The sequence below is a fragment of the Canis lupus genome, chromosome 14 (assembly GCF_048164855.1).
Source record: "Canis lupus baileyi chromosome 14, mCanLup2.hap1, whole genome shotgun sequence".
Lineage (NCBI taxonomy): Eukaryota > Metazoa > Chordata > Mammalia > Carnivora > Canidae > Canis > Canis lupus.
This window is the reverse complement of record NC_132851.1, coordinates 11,874,828-11,889,944: the sequence shown is the minus strand read 5'-3', so window position 1 is coordinate 11,889,944 and position 15,117 is coordinate 11,874,828. Positions and strand designations below refer to the sequence as shown.

General features: G+C 36.9%; 1 protein-coding gene across 5 annotated transcripts in view; it reads right to left on the bottom strand.

The window, feature by feature from the left end:
* PKHD1L1 (PKHD1 like 1) overlaps positions 1 to 15,117 on the bottom strand; it is a 147,717-nt gene that overhangs the window by 56,664 nt on the left and 75,936 nt on the right. For all 5 annotated transcript variants that reach the window (XM_072774258.1, XM_072774260.1, XM_072774261.1 and 2 more), the window contains exons 45-50: positions 14,862 to 14,991; positions 13,696 to 13,825; positions 9,607 to 9,848; positions 8,401 to 8,537; positions 5,154 to 6,183; positions 3,383 to 3,574 (exon numbers count right to left, since the gene is read on the bottom strand). In XM_072774258.1, coding sequence (XP_072630359.1) covers positions 3,383 to 3,574; positions 5,154 to 6,183; positions 8,401 to 8,537; positions 9,607 to 9,848; positions 13,696 to 13,825; positions 14,862 to 14,991 — 1,861 coding nt within the window. The remainder of the gene's footprint in view (positions 1 to 3,382; positions 3,575 to 5,153; positions 6,184 to 8,400; positions 8,538 to 9,606; positions 9,849 to 13,695; positions 13,826 to 14,861; positions 14,992 to 15,117) is intronic.

The window sequence follows — 15,117 nt, the reverse complement described above, 5'->3', positions numbered from 1 at the left end:
TTTCTTTGAAGAATAAGGCAAAAAATTTCCAATTTCAAAGAGGAAAAAATTCATTCATTCTCAGGCTTGTGAATTAGCATTACATTTAAAAACACCATGAGTAGAGACCCTAAAAAAGTACAGTTCCAAAAGACCTGCAATGTATGAGAAGAACTATGATGATTTGAATTATTCAGCAAATATTCATTCCTCTCCCCTCCCTGAATGCAGAGTAGGCATCCCTGATCTGTTGATGTTGGATGACATGATATTCAGAAACATTTGAAAAGTGCTTGCTGGATGAAGCTTGCCATCTTGAACCTCTACCACTGCAATGTAATGAGCCTGGCCCCAGGTAGCCGGCTCTCCCTTCAGCCTGTGCTCTGGAATAAACACACATGGAACAACCCGAATTCAACTCTTGGGGAGTAGCAGAGCCCACTGGATCCTCACCTTCAGGCAGAGCATCCTAGAGCACAGCCAAGATCAACCAAACCAGTCCTCAGATATGAGAGGGAAAACAATATTGTAGGTTTAAGATATTAAGTTTGGGGATAGTCTATCATGAAGTAATAGATGAAAAATCACTCAATACCTCCAGAATCTGCACTATGTTTGACAGAACCAACCTCCACTGGAGTTATCTGATGTATGGAATTATACTTTAACCTAAACTTCCTTGATAATTCTCTTTTATAAGTACCACGCACTAACTGCACCACTGGAGCACTTGATAATTCTCTTTTATAAATAAAATGAATTGTGGGGTACCTGAGTGGCTCAGTCAGTTAAGCATCTGACTCTCGACTTCAGCTCAGATCATGATCTCAGGGTCGTGAGACTGAGTCCTGTGTCAGGCTCCACTCTGGGCATGGAGTCTGCTTAGAATTCTCTTTGTTCCTCTGTCCTTCCCCATTCATACTCAATATTTCTCTCTAAAATGGATAAATCTTTTTTTTAAGATTTTATTTATTTATTCATGAGATACAGAGAGAGAGAGAGAGAGAGAGAGAGAGAGAGGCAGAGACACAGGCAGAGGGAGAAGCAGGCTCCATGCAGGGAGCCCTACATGGGACTCGATCTCAGGTCTCTAGGATCACGCCCTGGGCCAAAGGCAGTGCTAAACCGCAGAGCTACTTGGGCTGCCCTTAAAGAAAAACCTAATTGTCATTTTTCATAGTTATTTGTGTTTCCTTAATTTTTTTCAGAAGCACTCATTTTCAGTATGCTGATTTTAAGCATCTTAGACTGAAATTTGAAGTTGATATTTTTTAAAAAAATAGTATCATTAAGAGTAAGTGTCTCAAATTAATTTGCCATCTGTCTATACTATCACTAATAGTAAGTGTCTCAAATTAATTTGCCATCTGGTCTAACTTTACATATATATTCATAGAGATACATATATTCATACATATATATGTAAAGATACACACATCATCATGCATAAGATACTTTAATAAAGATATCTATAGATAAGTGTAAAGTTTAACCAAATCTTATTTCCCACTGTTCTAGTATATTTGTTGAATTTTTGATTCATTTAACATATATATATATAATTAAAACAAGTGATCCTTTTTTTCTGTTTTTAATTTTTAATACTAAATCATTTTATTTGGCTTTAATGGAGATAAAATAGTCAAATTTCTTGACTAAGAAAGATGACCTATTTTTCATGTCACATTAAAAAGGAAAAATACCTTGTGTGATGTTTTCTCTACTCTGTAATTTGGTCCAAGAACTACAACTAATTCCACTGCAATTCAATACTGAGTTCCCACTATTTGCCATGTCTTGTATTGAGTTATGTGGGTGACAGAAAGATAAATTTATAGATCTTTCCACCAAGATGTTCAATTTAGTAATAAATAAAAATCTTCTTCCTGAAAGGATCAGGCAAAAAGGCACAGAAAGACTTCACAAGAAAGCTACAATTTCATAAATTCAGAAGTATTAGACTTCTTGATTCAAAAATAAAAACACAAATAAAAATTTCTCTCTAAAATCATCACTACCACCACCACTAACAACAGCAAGAAAGCCCAACAAGGACAAAAAAAATAAGCCCTAGAGGCTTAAAATGTTTAAATATTACTCCTTAAAATTAATAGAGTAAGGTATTTATATTTTTTTATCATGCTGTATTTAAAATAATTTACCTAGGCTGGTTGTATATCTCGGAGTCCTCTGTAAAATTATCTTAGACCATGTTTTATAAAAAGCTAACGTTCGGTCTTTTCATATGTTGGTCATAAAGTATTTGGAGATATGATTAAAATTTTTATCATAAGTATTTTATGACCTGGAACCTTAGTAATGGGAAATGCTAACATATTACCTTACCAGATAAAATAACCCCATTTGCTTTTGATGTTTTAATTAATTTTAGTTTTAGCTTGTTAGAAAAAATTCATAGATACTCTGCTTAAAATACCGCTTATTGTATCATAGTCTCTAAAAGTTTAAGTAGTGGAACTCCAATCCAGTCATCTGGTTATCAGAAGAAAAGAAATGGCTGTCAGGTTCATATCATTAAGTCACTGGGACAGTGGTTATTAATCATTACCCAGAGAGTAGGTGTATGGCTCTTTCAATTCATAGGAGGAAGAAACTCTAGTAAGAACGTTTTAAAATTAAATATAATAACTGATGACATCATAATAAATGATAGAAGAGGTGCCGCATACTTATTGTTTTCCCTGTAGATCCATTTTTCGCCATTCTCCATGAGTTTGCACTATGGGAAGCACAAGAAGAGAGGCAAGAAGGAATGTGAAATGGGCCACTTATTCCTGACTCTCTCCCTGTGAGTGAGTAGGGGTCCTCAGTGTGCTCCTGTATTTCTCAACCAACAGGCACATCCCCATTTAACTTTCTTGTCTGGCTGGTGTAAATGCCAAATGGGTCATAAATAATGACAGCAAATTAATGTAACCAAGTCTGTTAATGATGTCAAGCTCATCTGGTATTCCAAATATGGTATCTTAACTGGAACAAATGAGTAAGTCAACAATCCCTGGACCCGGTGTACAGCCACTGACCTAGCAAATGTTTCCCCACCCCATTTCAATCAACAAAGATAATCAAAAGGGTCTGTCTTCACTGGCAGAGTTGATGGTATACTTTTACTGTCCTGTTCCAGTCAACTATGTCAACTTTTCTATTCTCTGTTGTAATATTGTCTGGAGGTTCCTTGAGCAGCAGAACATCATGCTAGTCCATACATTTATTCACGACTCCTCACATGCCCATTTTGGGTGTGTTATTTGTTTCCTGCCTGGTTACAGAATATATATTGTGCCTTTTTCTATGTTCCAAACAATTAGTGACAACTTAAAAAGATGACGAAAACCAAAAACCATATTTAAGTTAGTGGCTTGAACTATTATATTTCACTTACCAAAAGAGTCTGAGAGAACCACATCCTTTTCTAGCAGAGTTACTGGAGAAGGTTTGTTGAATGCCAAACGGTGGAAGCTGACTGTAGTGTCACAGACAGCCCCAGGGAATCCAATGCTCCACTCAGCTTCCTGACTACAGTGAGAAGGGTCCAGCAATGAGCTGTGTGGAATGACGGTGTGTCCTCTGTGACCTAGGATATGGACATAAACTACATGTTTCCTATATCATGTGAGAAAACTAAAAAATAAAACAAAACCCTGAACTGTCTACAACATATAGCTACTGTGACCCATAGTACACATAACAAAATCTAAAGGTTCTGGTACTTTTTTTTTTTTTTTTTTTTTTTTTGCAGGGGCAAGAGGACCTCGTGCAGAGGCTTTGCAGTGGGCTCTCTAGTCAGGGAGCTTATTGTAGATAAAGCTGAAACACAGGATCTGAAGCACCCAGAGAGCCCAATAGGGGATGGGAAGTAGGATAAGTAACTTGCTCAAGGACACACAAAAGGATTCAAATCCAGGCAGTCTGACCATAGAGTCCATACTCTTCCATACTCTTAGCCAATGGATTGCCAACTAATACTAAATATCTAAGCTGAATTAGATAAACTGATAAAAGTTACACAAAGTTTTTTATAGTAGAACCATCCAAATGTTCTCCTTCTTAAAGCCACGATTAGGGGGAGGGCGTGGCAGGATGGGGTAACTGGGTGTTGGGCAAAAGCAGGGCATGTGATGTAATGAGCATTGGGTGTTATTTACAATTGATGAATCACTGAACTCTACCTCTGAAACTAATAATATGCTATAGGTTAATTAATTGAATTTAAATTTTAAAAAATTCCTCAATGTTTAAAAAAAAAAAGCCACAATAGGAGACAAAGGTCAAAAAATGTAGTTGAGAACTTAGTCTGTCTGATTATTGAGATGAATCTTCTTGCATCTTACAAAGTTTTTCAAAAGTAAACTGTCAATATCTGTATTTACTTTTCAATTATCTCAAAGTACTATGTGGAATCACACACATGATCCTTGCTATCTTATTTAGATAAGTCTTATCATTTAAAATGTGTAAAGATACTAAATTCTGGAAATTATGAGTATTTACAGAAAACGTAGCATATTCCAAACTTGAAATGGTAAAAAAAATTAGCATTGTACTAACAAATTATGTTGAATTTTGTACTATGGTTAACATATTCTTTGAACTAATTTCAAATTCAGAATTTAGATTGGAAAGAAAAGGGTTAACAGCAAGCCTGTAACTTATTCCTTTCCCCTATTTTAGTAGGATATATCCAGTCTGCCTACATTGCTTATGTAAATAAACCTGGAATATATACATTTATGAGGCATGACTGGCTGGAATATATACATTTATGGGGCATGACTGGCTTGGATAATCATGTAAATAGTTTCTTATCTGTATAATTAACTGAATATACAATGAAAAGTTTCTAAAATAGAAATGATTTCTTTTTGTAGTCAATGTTTCCATAAATATTGCTCAAAATTTGCTCTTAATTCCAAACCAAAGTGCAAAGACAAGACAAAGGATATTTGGGGAGGCTACATTTGACAATTTAGGTCTCTTCCAGAAAAGAATGTCTCATCTCTGCCTAGTGTTGACCTGTGTCCTTAAATCATTTGCAAAGTCTGGTGCTGGATAAGATCTGTGATTCATGTGAGTCTGCTTTGATGGTTCAACTCTCTGTGTTCACACAAATATATGTGCAATGTATCTTATCAGAAATGGGACATAATGTTTACCTGTAAGTGAGCCATCAACATCAACCAGAACCACTTCATGTTCCCATCGAAAACCAGCCTTGTTTGGTGTGTGAAAATACTGGATGTCGACAAATTTTGCACTCCAGCCTCCACACCTTTCATTACAAACTCCAGTGATGGACGTCACTCCCAAAGCTACGCAGTTGGGACGGTCAAAGTTCATAAAGTGTACAGAAGATACAGTCAAGCCTTCACTGAATGGGAGAACCAGGCCTTTCCTTGTGCAAAATGCAGACCCCATTCCCAGTTCATCGAGATGACCAACTATTTTGGCATTTTTAATCACTGCTCCATTGGTTTCACCCCATCCTCCAACATAAGGAGCAAGAATCCTCTTGGTCTCAATTCCAGCCTCAAAGTTATTTACCATCACAAAGTTATGGAACTGAAGGGCACCTCCATTGACCCATTCAGCTCCTTTTTCACAATTCCAAGTAGTAAGTGAACTGAAGATTGCAGGCACTGGCACTGTAGAAGTACAAGATCCTGTTTGCATGGGGAAATATTCTTCAAATATCCACAGTCCAAACCAACCTTGCGAATGAACAGTGTTGTTAAAGAATTCTCCAAGAGGAACTCTTTTTTGGCAAATGTTTCGGTCATAAGATGGCCCATCAGGGTGGTTGTTCATTCGGTACCAAAAGCCAAAATGAGTGCCACCAGCAGCTGCATTGTGTCGTATGGTATTGTTTGGGTTGGTTACCCAAAATGCAGCTGGGGTCACATCATCATTTAGAAGACTAGTACTTTGCTGCACAAATACTGCCAAGTTATATTGCAAAATATTGCCATGTTCAATACCATCTTCTATAAAAAATGCTCCACCCTTGATATCATATATAATATTCCGCTCAACCAGCAGGTGATGTGTGTTATGGATAGTAACAGCTCTGTTATAGGTCTGGTGAATTGCACAGCCTTTTACATAAGATTTAAACTGTAAATCTCCAAGCAGGTGCCAATGTATTGGATATCGCCCCAACCGGAATGCCTGGCCAGCATGGAATATCTGTCAAGCCCAGAAATCATAGCTATTTAGTGCACACACAGACTCATAATTTGCCTGGCTTACATTTTCTTGTTTCAAACAAATCTCCAACTTTATAATAATTATTATTAATACACTTATATCTCCCATATTGTTCATGTTTATGATTCAAAAATGTTATGTGACCTTCAGCCCACATTGTTTTATTCTATATATAATAGCCCATACTTGTTACCAAATGAATGAATGAACAAAAGCCATCTTTGAATCTTCTGCTTTTTGCCTCAGTCTATTACTAGACTTCCATGTTTAGCAAAATAAAACCTCTCAAAAACTTATTTTTCTCTTTCACTTTGATTCTTATATAATAAGACATTTTTGAATGTTTGCCATGTGCCAGATATTGTGCTGTGTCATATATGCATGATCACAGTCATTACCACAATCCTATGAAGTAGCCAGGTGTCAATTTCATTTTATAGATGAATAAATTGAAGTTTACAAAGGCTAAATATCTTCTTCATGGTTATAAAACTCCATTTAAACCCAAGGTGGTGCGATTCTACACTTGGTGCTATTATTTACCACTGTGCTGTGCTTTTTTTTCAATAGGTCTATGACCTAGTATTTAATACAGAGGATGCCAGTGTGTGAGAGTGTGTGTAATATGATCCCATAAGGTTAAGAAATAAAATGTTAGGGTACCTATTTATTTTCATTCTTCATCTAAACATTAAAAATTAACTATTACTAATCATTAATACACAGTTTGACCCTGGCAACCTCACTCAGTCCCGTATCTCCATATGTCACATATGTGTAACAAATTTTAGGAGTTAGGGAGTTTCATAAAATACAGATGTTGACTCTATCACCCTCAATTATGTTATTTGCAACTTAGGTGATCCCAGTGTAATGTATTTATGGAGTTTACTAACCCTCACTTTCTCTCCTACAGCCTCTCCCTCCTTTCTTCCCATCCTTCCTTCCTCCCTTTTGCTGAATACTTGACAAAAAACTATGCTAAACTCCGACTATATGGATTGAATATAAGTAAGATACAGAGGGGCTCCAAATGTCTTGGGGATAATTTGTATATTTATGTATTTATTTATATATTGGTTCGATTAACAATCAGTTGAGAACCTGTCATATGCCAAACACTGTTTCAGCCACATGAGAATCAGCAGAAAACCAGAAAGACAAAATCTTGGAACTAATTGAGTTTATGTTCTAGAGGGAGAGATGGAAAATAGATAAATGTCAGGAGTTACGAGTGAATAAAGGAAAACCGGTTTGGGCAGTTATTTCTTTTTTTTTTTTTTTTTAATTTTTATTTATTTATGATAGTCACACAGAGAGAGAGAGAGAGAGAGAGAGAGAGGCAGAGACGCAGGCAGAGGGAGAAGCAGGCTCCATGCACTGGGAGCCCGACGTGGGATTCGATCCCGGGTCTCCAGGATCGCGCCCTGGGCCAAAGGCAGGCGCCAAACCGCTGCACCACCCAGGGATCCCTGGGCAGTTATTTCAAATAGAGGGTGAGAAAAGGCCTCTCTTGAGAGAAAACCTTTGAGATGACACCTGACTTGAAATGAATGTGAACTATACAAGAATTTGGTAGAGAATTTCAAGCATAATGAAGAGCAAGTGCAAAGAACCTGACACAGAAATATGCCTGATGTGGTCTGTTAATACAAGGAGGGTAAAATCATAAAAGATAAAGTCAGAGGCCATCTGGGGAACAGATCGTGTGGGTCCTATGGAAAGGACTTGGGCTTTTTGTTTTAGGTGTAATATGAAGCCATTCAACAGAGTGCAGCAAGATTCATAATTTAAAGTTTTTATTTGGCTTTGGTGTGGAGATTCTCTTGGAAAAAGAGTGGATGCAGGATGATCAGTTAGGAGAAAATCATAGTCATCTAGGTTAGAGGGGACGGTGACTTAGGTGAGGGATTGAGTGGCAGTGGTGGAGACAGTGGATGCAGGTCATTGTATCTTGTGGGTAGCGTGGTTAGAGCTTGCTGATGAATTTGATGTGAGGTGTGAGAAAAACTGAGAAACAAAATTTTGGCATGATTAAATGGGTGAATAACTGGGTGTATCAAATTTGCCTGTTTCCTTATCTGTCTCCTCTACTAGATTATAAGCACCATACAACAAACAGCAGGAGTTCAGTGCTTTTTTATTGTATGCATAACCTTCGACAAACCATTGTGAGTTAACAATGATGCCTCTTACCTCTACATATTCTATTCTTCCAATTACCATGTTAGCACTAGGTATGGGAGCATGAAACATAATGCAGCCTCCAAACTGGTCACTTCCTGTTTCTTCTCCAAACTTTCCTTGGAAGCATGTCTGTGTCGTAAATTCACCTTTAAAAATATTTTTTAAGACATCATAAAGAAAAACTATGGCAAAATCTTTTAATTATATTAAGATTTTCATCCATACCTAATTGTATCTTTTTAGTCATATATAATTTTAACCTCATCCTGGGATATAATTATTTGCATTCACATCATTTCCTTCTCTAGATAGTAAGAAAGTTAAGTACCTTGTCTCGTTCACCTTTGCATTCCCTAAAGTACTTATGACAGAATTTTTTTTTTTTAGAATTTTTCAAAGATACAACTATATACATATTTTAATGGTTGAATGAATGCTGACGAGGACATTTTGTCTTATTATCTCTGAAGCTTTGCCCCATGATTTGGGGATTACCATAATGCAATCTTACATTTGTGTAGCACTAGAATATACATTTTGTCACTTAAGTCCTAAAACTATAATAACTGGGTGGAACAGGAAATATTCTTAGTTAGGTTTCATGAACTGGAATCAGAATGTAAATTGTTAGACACTGAATCCAGAGAGCTTTGTCTCATATATCCCATTGAAGGAAAGGCTATATTTAAGCTTTTGTTAGTATTTAACTTCATATCTGATTGTAATGATATTAGTTATTACATAAAATTATCTATCTACCTACTACCTACCTACCTATCTACATACACACATGCACACACACACATAGGCACACATATAAGAACTGTGGAAAGTTAAGCATAGCCATGGAGTCAGTTCTGTGTAATGACACCTGAGTGGAAGAGACACATGTCACTTCAGGACCAAAGTAATTAACTCCTGTTGCTTGACTCACCAGCCATGACATTACTTCTGTCCAAGAGATCATAGCACTTCATGCTGAAGTGAAGCCTCCATCAGCCTACATCCTAGAATCGTTACAATGAGCATATTGGACACGTGCAGCATGAATGAGAAATCTTTCTCATTTTAAATCCCTGCCATTTAGGGCTTATTTATAACTAGAGCATAACCTCGCCTGGAAATTTTCACTGGGGGTGATTTTGCTCCTGCAGAACACACTTTTGCAATGTCTGGAAACAATTTAAGTTGACACACTCTGGCTGCTGAAATTACCAGTGTCAAATCCATCAGGACATGCTGGTATTTTGTTACTCCACTCCACATGATCAGATCCTCTTATTAAAATATTTCTTGTAAGAATTCCAACTTCTGCTCTCGCTTCAAACAAGGTTCCATCAGGGAGCGTGACAGTGGTTCCTAAGTGTGTGTAATTCAGTGGATTAGTTAGCAATATGTTTGTGCCATCAGCAGATACAGATGCAATAGTCCTCTTTTCATTCTCTTGTTGACTGTGTCTGTAAAAAATTTAACAAAAAAAAACTTTCAAAGTTAATCTAAATCAACATAATCTTATTTTGATGCATTTGTCTTATGCTCTCTGAACACTTCATCTGTAAAATAGGAAATTTTTGAATGTCACACAATATTCCAAAGAGGAATTTGAAGATTGTCTTTAACTCTTAGGGTAACTGAATAAATTTTACAAACGCATTTCAAATAAATATTCTCCACATGCTACAGTTGTTCAGAGAATGGTACTAATTCCTATAAGGTATTTAAAAGAACTATTCATGGGGATCCCTGGGTGGCTGAGCGGTTTAGCGCCTGCCTTTGGCCCAGGGCGTGATCCTGGAGTCCCAGGATCGAGTCCCATGTCGGGCTCCTGGTATGGAGCCTGCTTCTCCCTCCTCCTGTGTCTCTGCCTCTCTGTGTGTGTGTGTGTGTGTGTGTGTGTCTATCATAAATAAATAAATAAATCTTTTTTTTTTTATAAAAGAACTATTCATTTATAACTTTGAAGATCACACTCAATGTTTCTCAACTGAGGATGATTATAACCCCCATGAGACATTTGGCAATGCCTGGATACATTTTTGGTGGTCACAAATCAGAGGGTGCTACTGGCATCTTGTGGGGTGCAACGAAGGATATTTCTAAACATCCTATAATACACAGGGCAGCCCCACACAGAAAGGCTTATCAGGTCCAAAGTGCCAGCAGCGCTCAGATTGAGAAACCCATTCAGAGGGAGGCCATTGGAGGTTCCTGAGTCAGGAAAAGAAATGACCAAGGTGAAATTTAGGAGGTCTTATTTCTACCACTTCATCAATACACCTCCAAATCCAGTCCAGCCACAGCCAAAGAGCTTGTCAATTCTACCATACTCATTCATGTATTTTGTCATTCAGCAAATATTTGCTGAATGTCCCACCTGTCTTCTAGGCACAGAGCCAGGGATGCCAAGTAGAAAGTGCCCCTGACTTTCAGGAGACATGTGTCAGTGCCTGCTGGTATATTATCTACTAAAGTACGGTTGGTGCAGTCAACAGGGGTAAGCTTAGGGGAGTTATTTCTGTGTCTTCCTGACATTCCCTTTTGACTGTCTCTTAACAAATCTTTTTTCCCTCTTTAAATACCAATTCAAATGACTATGTCACATTGTCAGGTAAAAAGCTACCTCTCTCAACTTTTCCCAGCCTTTTTCCTGGATTCCCAGTACATTCTGTCTGACGCCCTGTCAGTGAGCCCTGTTCCCACACTGCAGTCCCATCAAGTCTGCTACTGCCATCCTGTCTGCTTCTGTGTCCTTTCTGCTACCTGGCTGCTCCTCTAGGTAAGGCACCTAAAGATTAAGTCATTTGTATGCTGAGCACTTCGTACAGTACCTGTAACAACTCAGTAACAGTGTTTGATTGATTCAACAAATTAATGCAGAATGAATTCGTGAGGGGGAGAAAATAGAGGAATGTAGTCCAGATAGGGAGCTGATGTCTAAATTCCAGGTGTCTAAATTAAACTGAGAGCATGGAAAGACGATGGAAGAGACATTACAAGGGCAGAACCCAAAGGACTTGGTGATGTGCAGGAAACGAAGGACGCTGGTAGTAAGAAAGTCACTGGGAGGTTTTGGGAAGATCAAAATTAGATTGCAAGGGTTTAAGGGGAAAAAATGGTTAACAAAAATCCAATGAAAAAAATGAGTATAATATTTAGGCAATTTAATATATTTTTTTAAAAGACAGATGGGGGGGATCCCTGGGTGGCGCAGCGGTTTAGCGCCTACCTTTGGCCCAGGGCGCGATCCTGGAGACCCGGGATCGAGTCCCACGTCGGGCTCCTGGTGCATGGGGCCTGCTTCTCCCTCTGCCTGTGTCTCTGCCTTTCTCTCTCTCTCTCTCTCTGTGTATGACTATCATAAATTTAAAAAAAAATTAAAAGACAGATGGGGGCACCTGGGTGGCACAGTCAGTTAAGTGTCTGACTCTTGATTTTGGCTCAGGTTGTGATCTCAAGGTTGTGAGACTGAACCCCAAATCGGGCTTCACACTTAGCATAGAGTCTGCCTGTGACTCTCTCTCCCTCTCCCTTTGCCCCTCCCCACCCTCAGCTCTCTCTCTCTGTAAAAAATCATCTCTTTTTAAAAAATTAAAAAATTAAAAGATAAAATGGAAGTGTCTAGAAAACAGGAGAATAAAATTGTTTTTCATGATAGTGAGTGGATGCAGAAACCCACAACCCCAAAAAGACCCAGGAAAGGAACTGTAGGGAAAGGAAGCCAGGGGAAATTGAGGGCATATCAATAGTACAAGATCCCACAGGTGGTATAGAAAAGGCTCGTCTCTCCCAAATTCTCTTGGATTTGGATGATACAGAGATTTCTTTAGAGAAGGTTCTGCAAAGTATTTTTTATGTTCTGTACACCTAAATACACTTTTCATTCCTTTGTAATATCTATTTTTTAAATATCTTTTATATAGTATTTACTTTCAGCCAGTTCCACTCCACTCTAAGTACTTATGCATACGTAATCTAATGGAACTCATCTAATTCTTACAGTAATTCTGAAATAGACACTAATAGCATTCCAGTTTTACTGAAGCACAGAGAGACGAAATCTTATAGCTGCAGCACTCGTAAGTGATATTGTTGAGAGGTGGACCCAGGCTGACTAATTTTAGAAGCAGTATTCTCAACCACTTGCTTTACAAATTCTCAAATACAACTTACAAATGAAATAGTGAAGAGTGGATTAAATTTGGTGGGAAATTTCTTAATTTTGGTTTCTTAAAACTAAATATTGCTGAGCTAAATTACAAACTTAGCCTTTAATTTCATATAGAAAAGCTATAAATGAGAACTTCCTATTTTATTACTAAGCCCTGTCATTTTGCTGCTTTTTATTTTGCCATTATGTAATTAAAATTTCTTTCAAAGGCAGAAATAAAAGGGCACTTATAAAGCCAAGTATATATTTAATTCTTTCTAACATCTACAAGTCTATTTTTAACTTGGAAAATGGCAAACTCAAAATGCCATCTTGAATTTTAATTCTAAATTGAGTCATGACCTTAACATAATTTAGTTGTTTCTTATCATAAATTACTATTTGTTACCTGATATGCATAACCATATCCAATTTTGCTATTACCCATAATTTGAACAATAAAGCAAAAAATAAAGCTCTTCTTGCTCCCTTTCCCTACCAATATTCTCGGTGTAGCTATATTACTTTTGATCCTTTTATTTCTTGTTTGTTAATACATATGATTAAGCACAAATTAAAGGTCATAAACTGTTTCAATTGTAAAATGTCAGACATATAAAAGGTCGTATTAATCATCACTCATTCTACAATAATTCTCTTTGATCCAATCATTACTAACAATCCTGCTCCATGGGAACCACTGCCAAGACTGTAAGATATGAAAGAGTTTGCTGGCTGCTTTCAACCATGTTCTTTGGCAACCCCAAATAAAGCAGTTCATTTACATTTTTTGCATTCATTAATTTATTTAGCTAAGCTCTAAGTCAGAGGTTTCTAAATGACTTTTGACAATGCTTTTTTCAAGCAAAATCTTACATGAGAATCTAACTGTGAAAAACAACTAAAGTATTTCATTAGTATACATTCTATAAACTCAAATTACTTTTCCTTATTGTAAATTAATCCGTGAAAACAACACACTGGTGTTCAACCCAGTGTTAAAATTTGGCAAATACATACTTGGCTGTTCATATTTCTTTATTAGAGCTTTCAAATTTTGATCAAATAGTTGTGAACCTTCTGAATCATCCTCTTTTACATAGTTTTAAAAAATCTCTGTTCTAAATTAAAATTATCATACACAGAAGACATCATACCTGTGACCTGTGCTTGCAATTACAATCTTATCTCCTGGTTTCCAAGTTACTGCTTCTTGTAAAATCAAGGTTCTTTCCCCTGCCTTTGCAGTATGAGCCAGATGAGTCCAGATCACAGAAACAGGCAGACCTGAAGCCAACATATAAGCTAAGTATTTCTAAAGATTCATTTTCTTGCATAGTGAGAGTTTTATGCATTTAAAATATTTGCCTGAATTGAATAAATTTGGGGAAGGTTCATTAGATGTTAGATTTTATACCTTTCTCAAAAAAGAAAAAGAAATATTTAGAATACTTGCTTTATAAAACTAACAGTTAGGTTTATGATAACATGTGTAGGTCTAGAAAACTAAAAAACATCTGCCTGCAATGATACACTCTACTTAAAACAATCTTCTTTATAGGAACACAATATAAACATGGTATGATACTATTGTTAAAACGGGCAGAAGCCTATGATCTTTGCCATTGTTGATAGAAATCACTTAAATTGATAATCTAGAGACAAATGAAATGTGTAAATTTCTGAAAATTACATTAGGATATTTATTTAGCACAATGCAGGATGACAGTTATCATAATAGGGATGTTTATACGTTCTAAATTTATAAAAGAAACAGATTATTGCAATATAGAAGGCTTTAATATAAAAAGGACTCACACCATGCTTCCTTTAAATAAGTAACACTGATACTTCAAACATGACCATAATCATTTTTATATGCTGATAAATTTCCAGAATATAGTTATGTAAAACTATAACTATAAACGTATATTTTAGAAAGAGCCTATTTTAAAATACAAATATAAAAAGTTATAGTCCTCTGCTTCCAGACTTAATGCCTTTTTATACAGATAAATGAATGCAGTAAACAATCACTATGTATAGCGGTAAGCGCAAAAATACGCAAAAGGTGTTATGGGAACAAATGGAAAGGAATAAGCAGAAGAGTGTAGAGAAGACCCAGAAGGTTTTTTGCTAGAAGTAGCCTTGGTTGCGAGTCTTGGTAGTATGAGGGGCTGACAGGCTTTGGATAAAGGGGGATACATAAAGACAGGAGGAATCTGGCAAGTTTTCATTTAGAGAGAATTATCAGGAGAATTATCTCTGGTTTTCTGGCTAGTATCTCCTAGGCCAATTCCCTGAGCCCTTTTGGCTGCCCTACCATGCAGATCCAGGATTCCCTCTCGGACAGCCAGAGTTTTGGCGCCATATACTGGGAGCTCAGGAGATCGCAGGTGTCCATGCAAAGTAATGACTGCCCTGTGTTGAAAGGGGGATGCTTCTGTCCCAATCTGCAAGTGATTTCACAAGCATCATTCAAAAAGTTAAAACTCAATATCCACAATTCTAACCCCACAGAAGTCATCCTTTCCTTTGAGAAACCAATTGTTCATTCCTCAGTTCCTTTCTTATGAAAG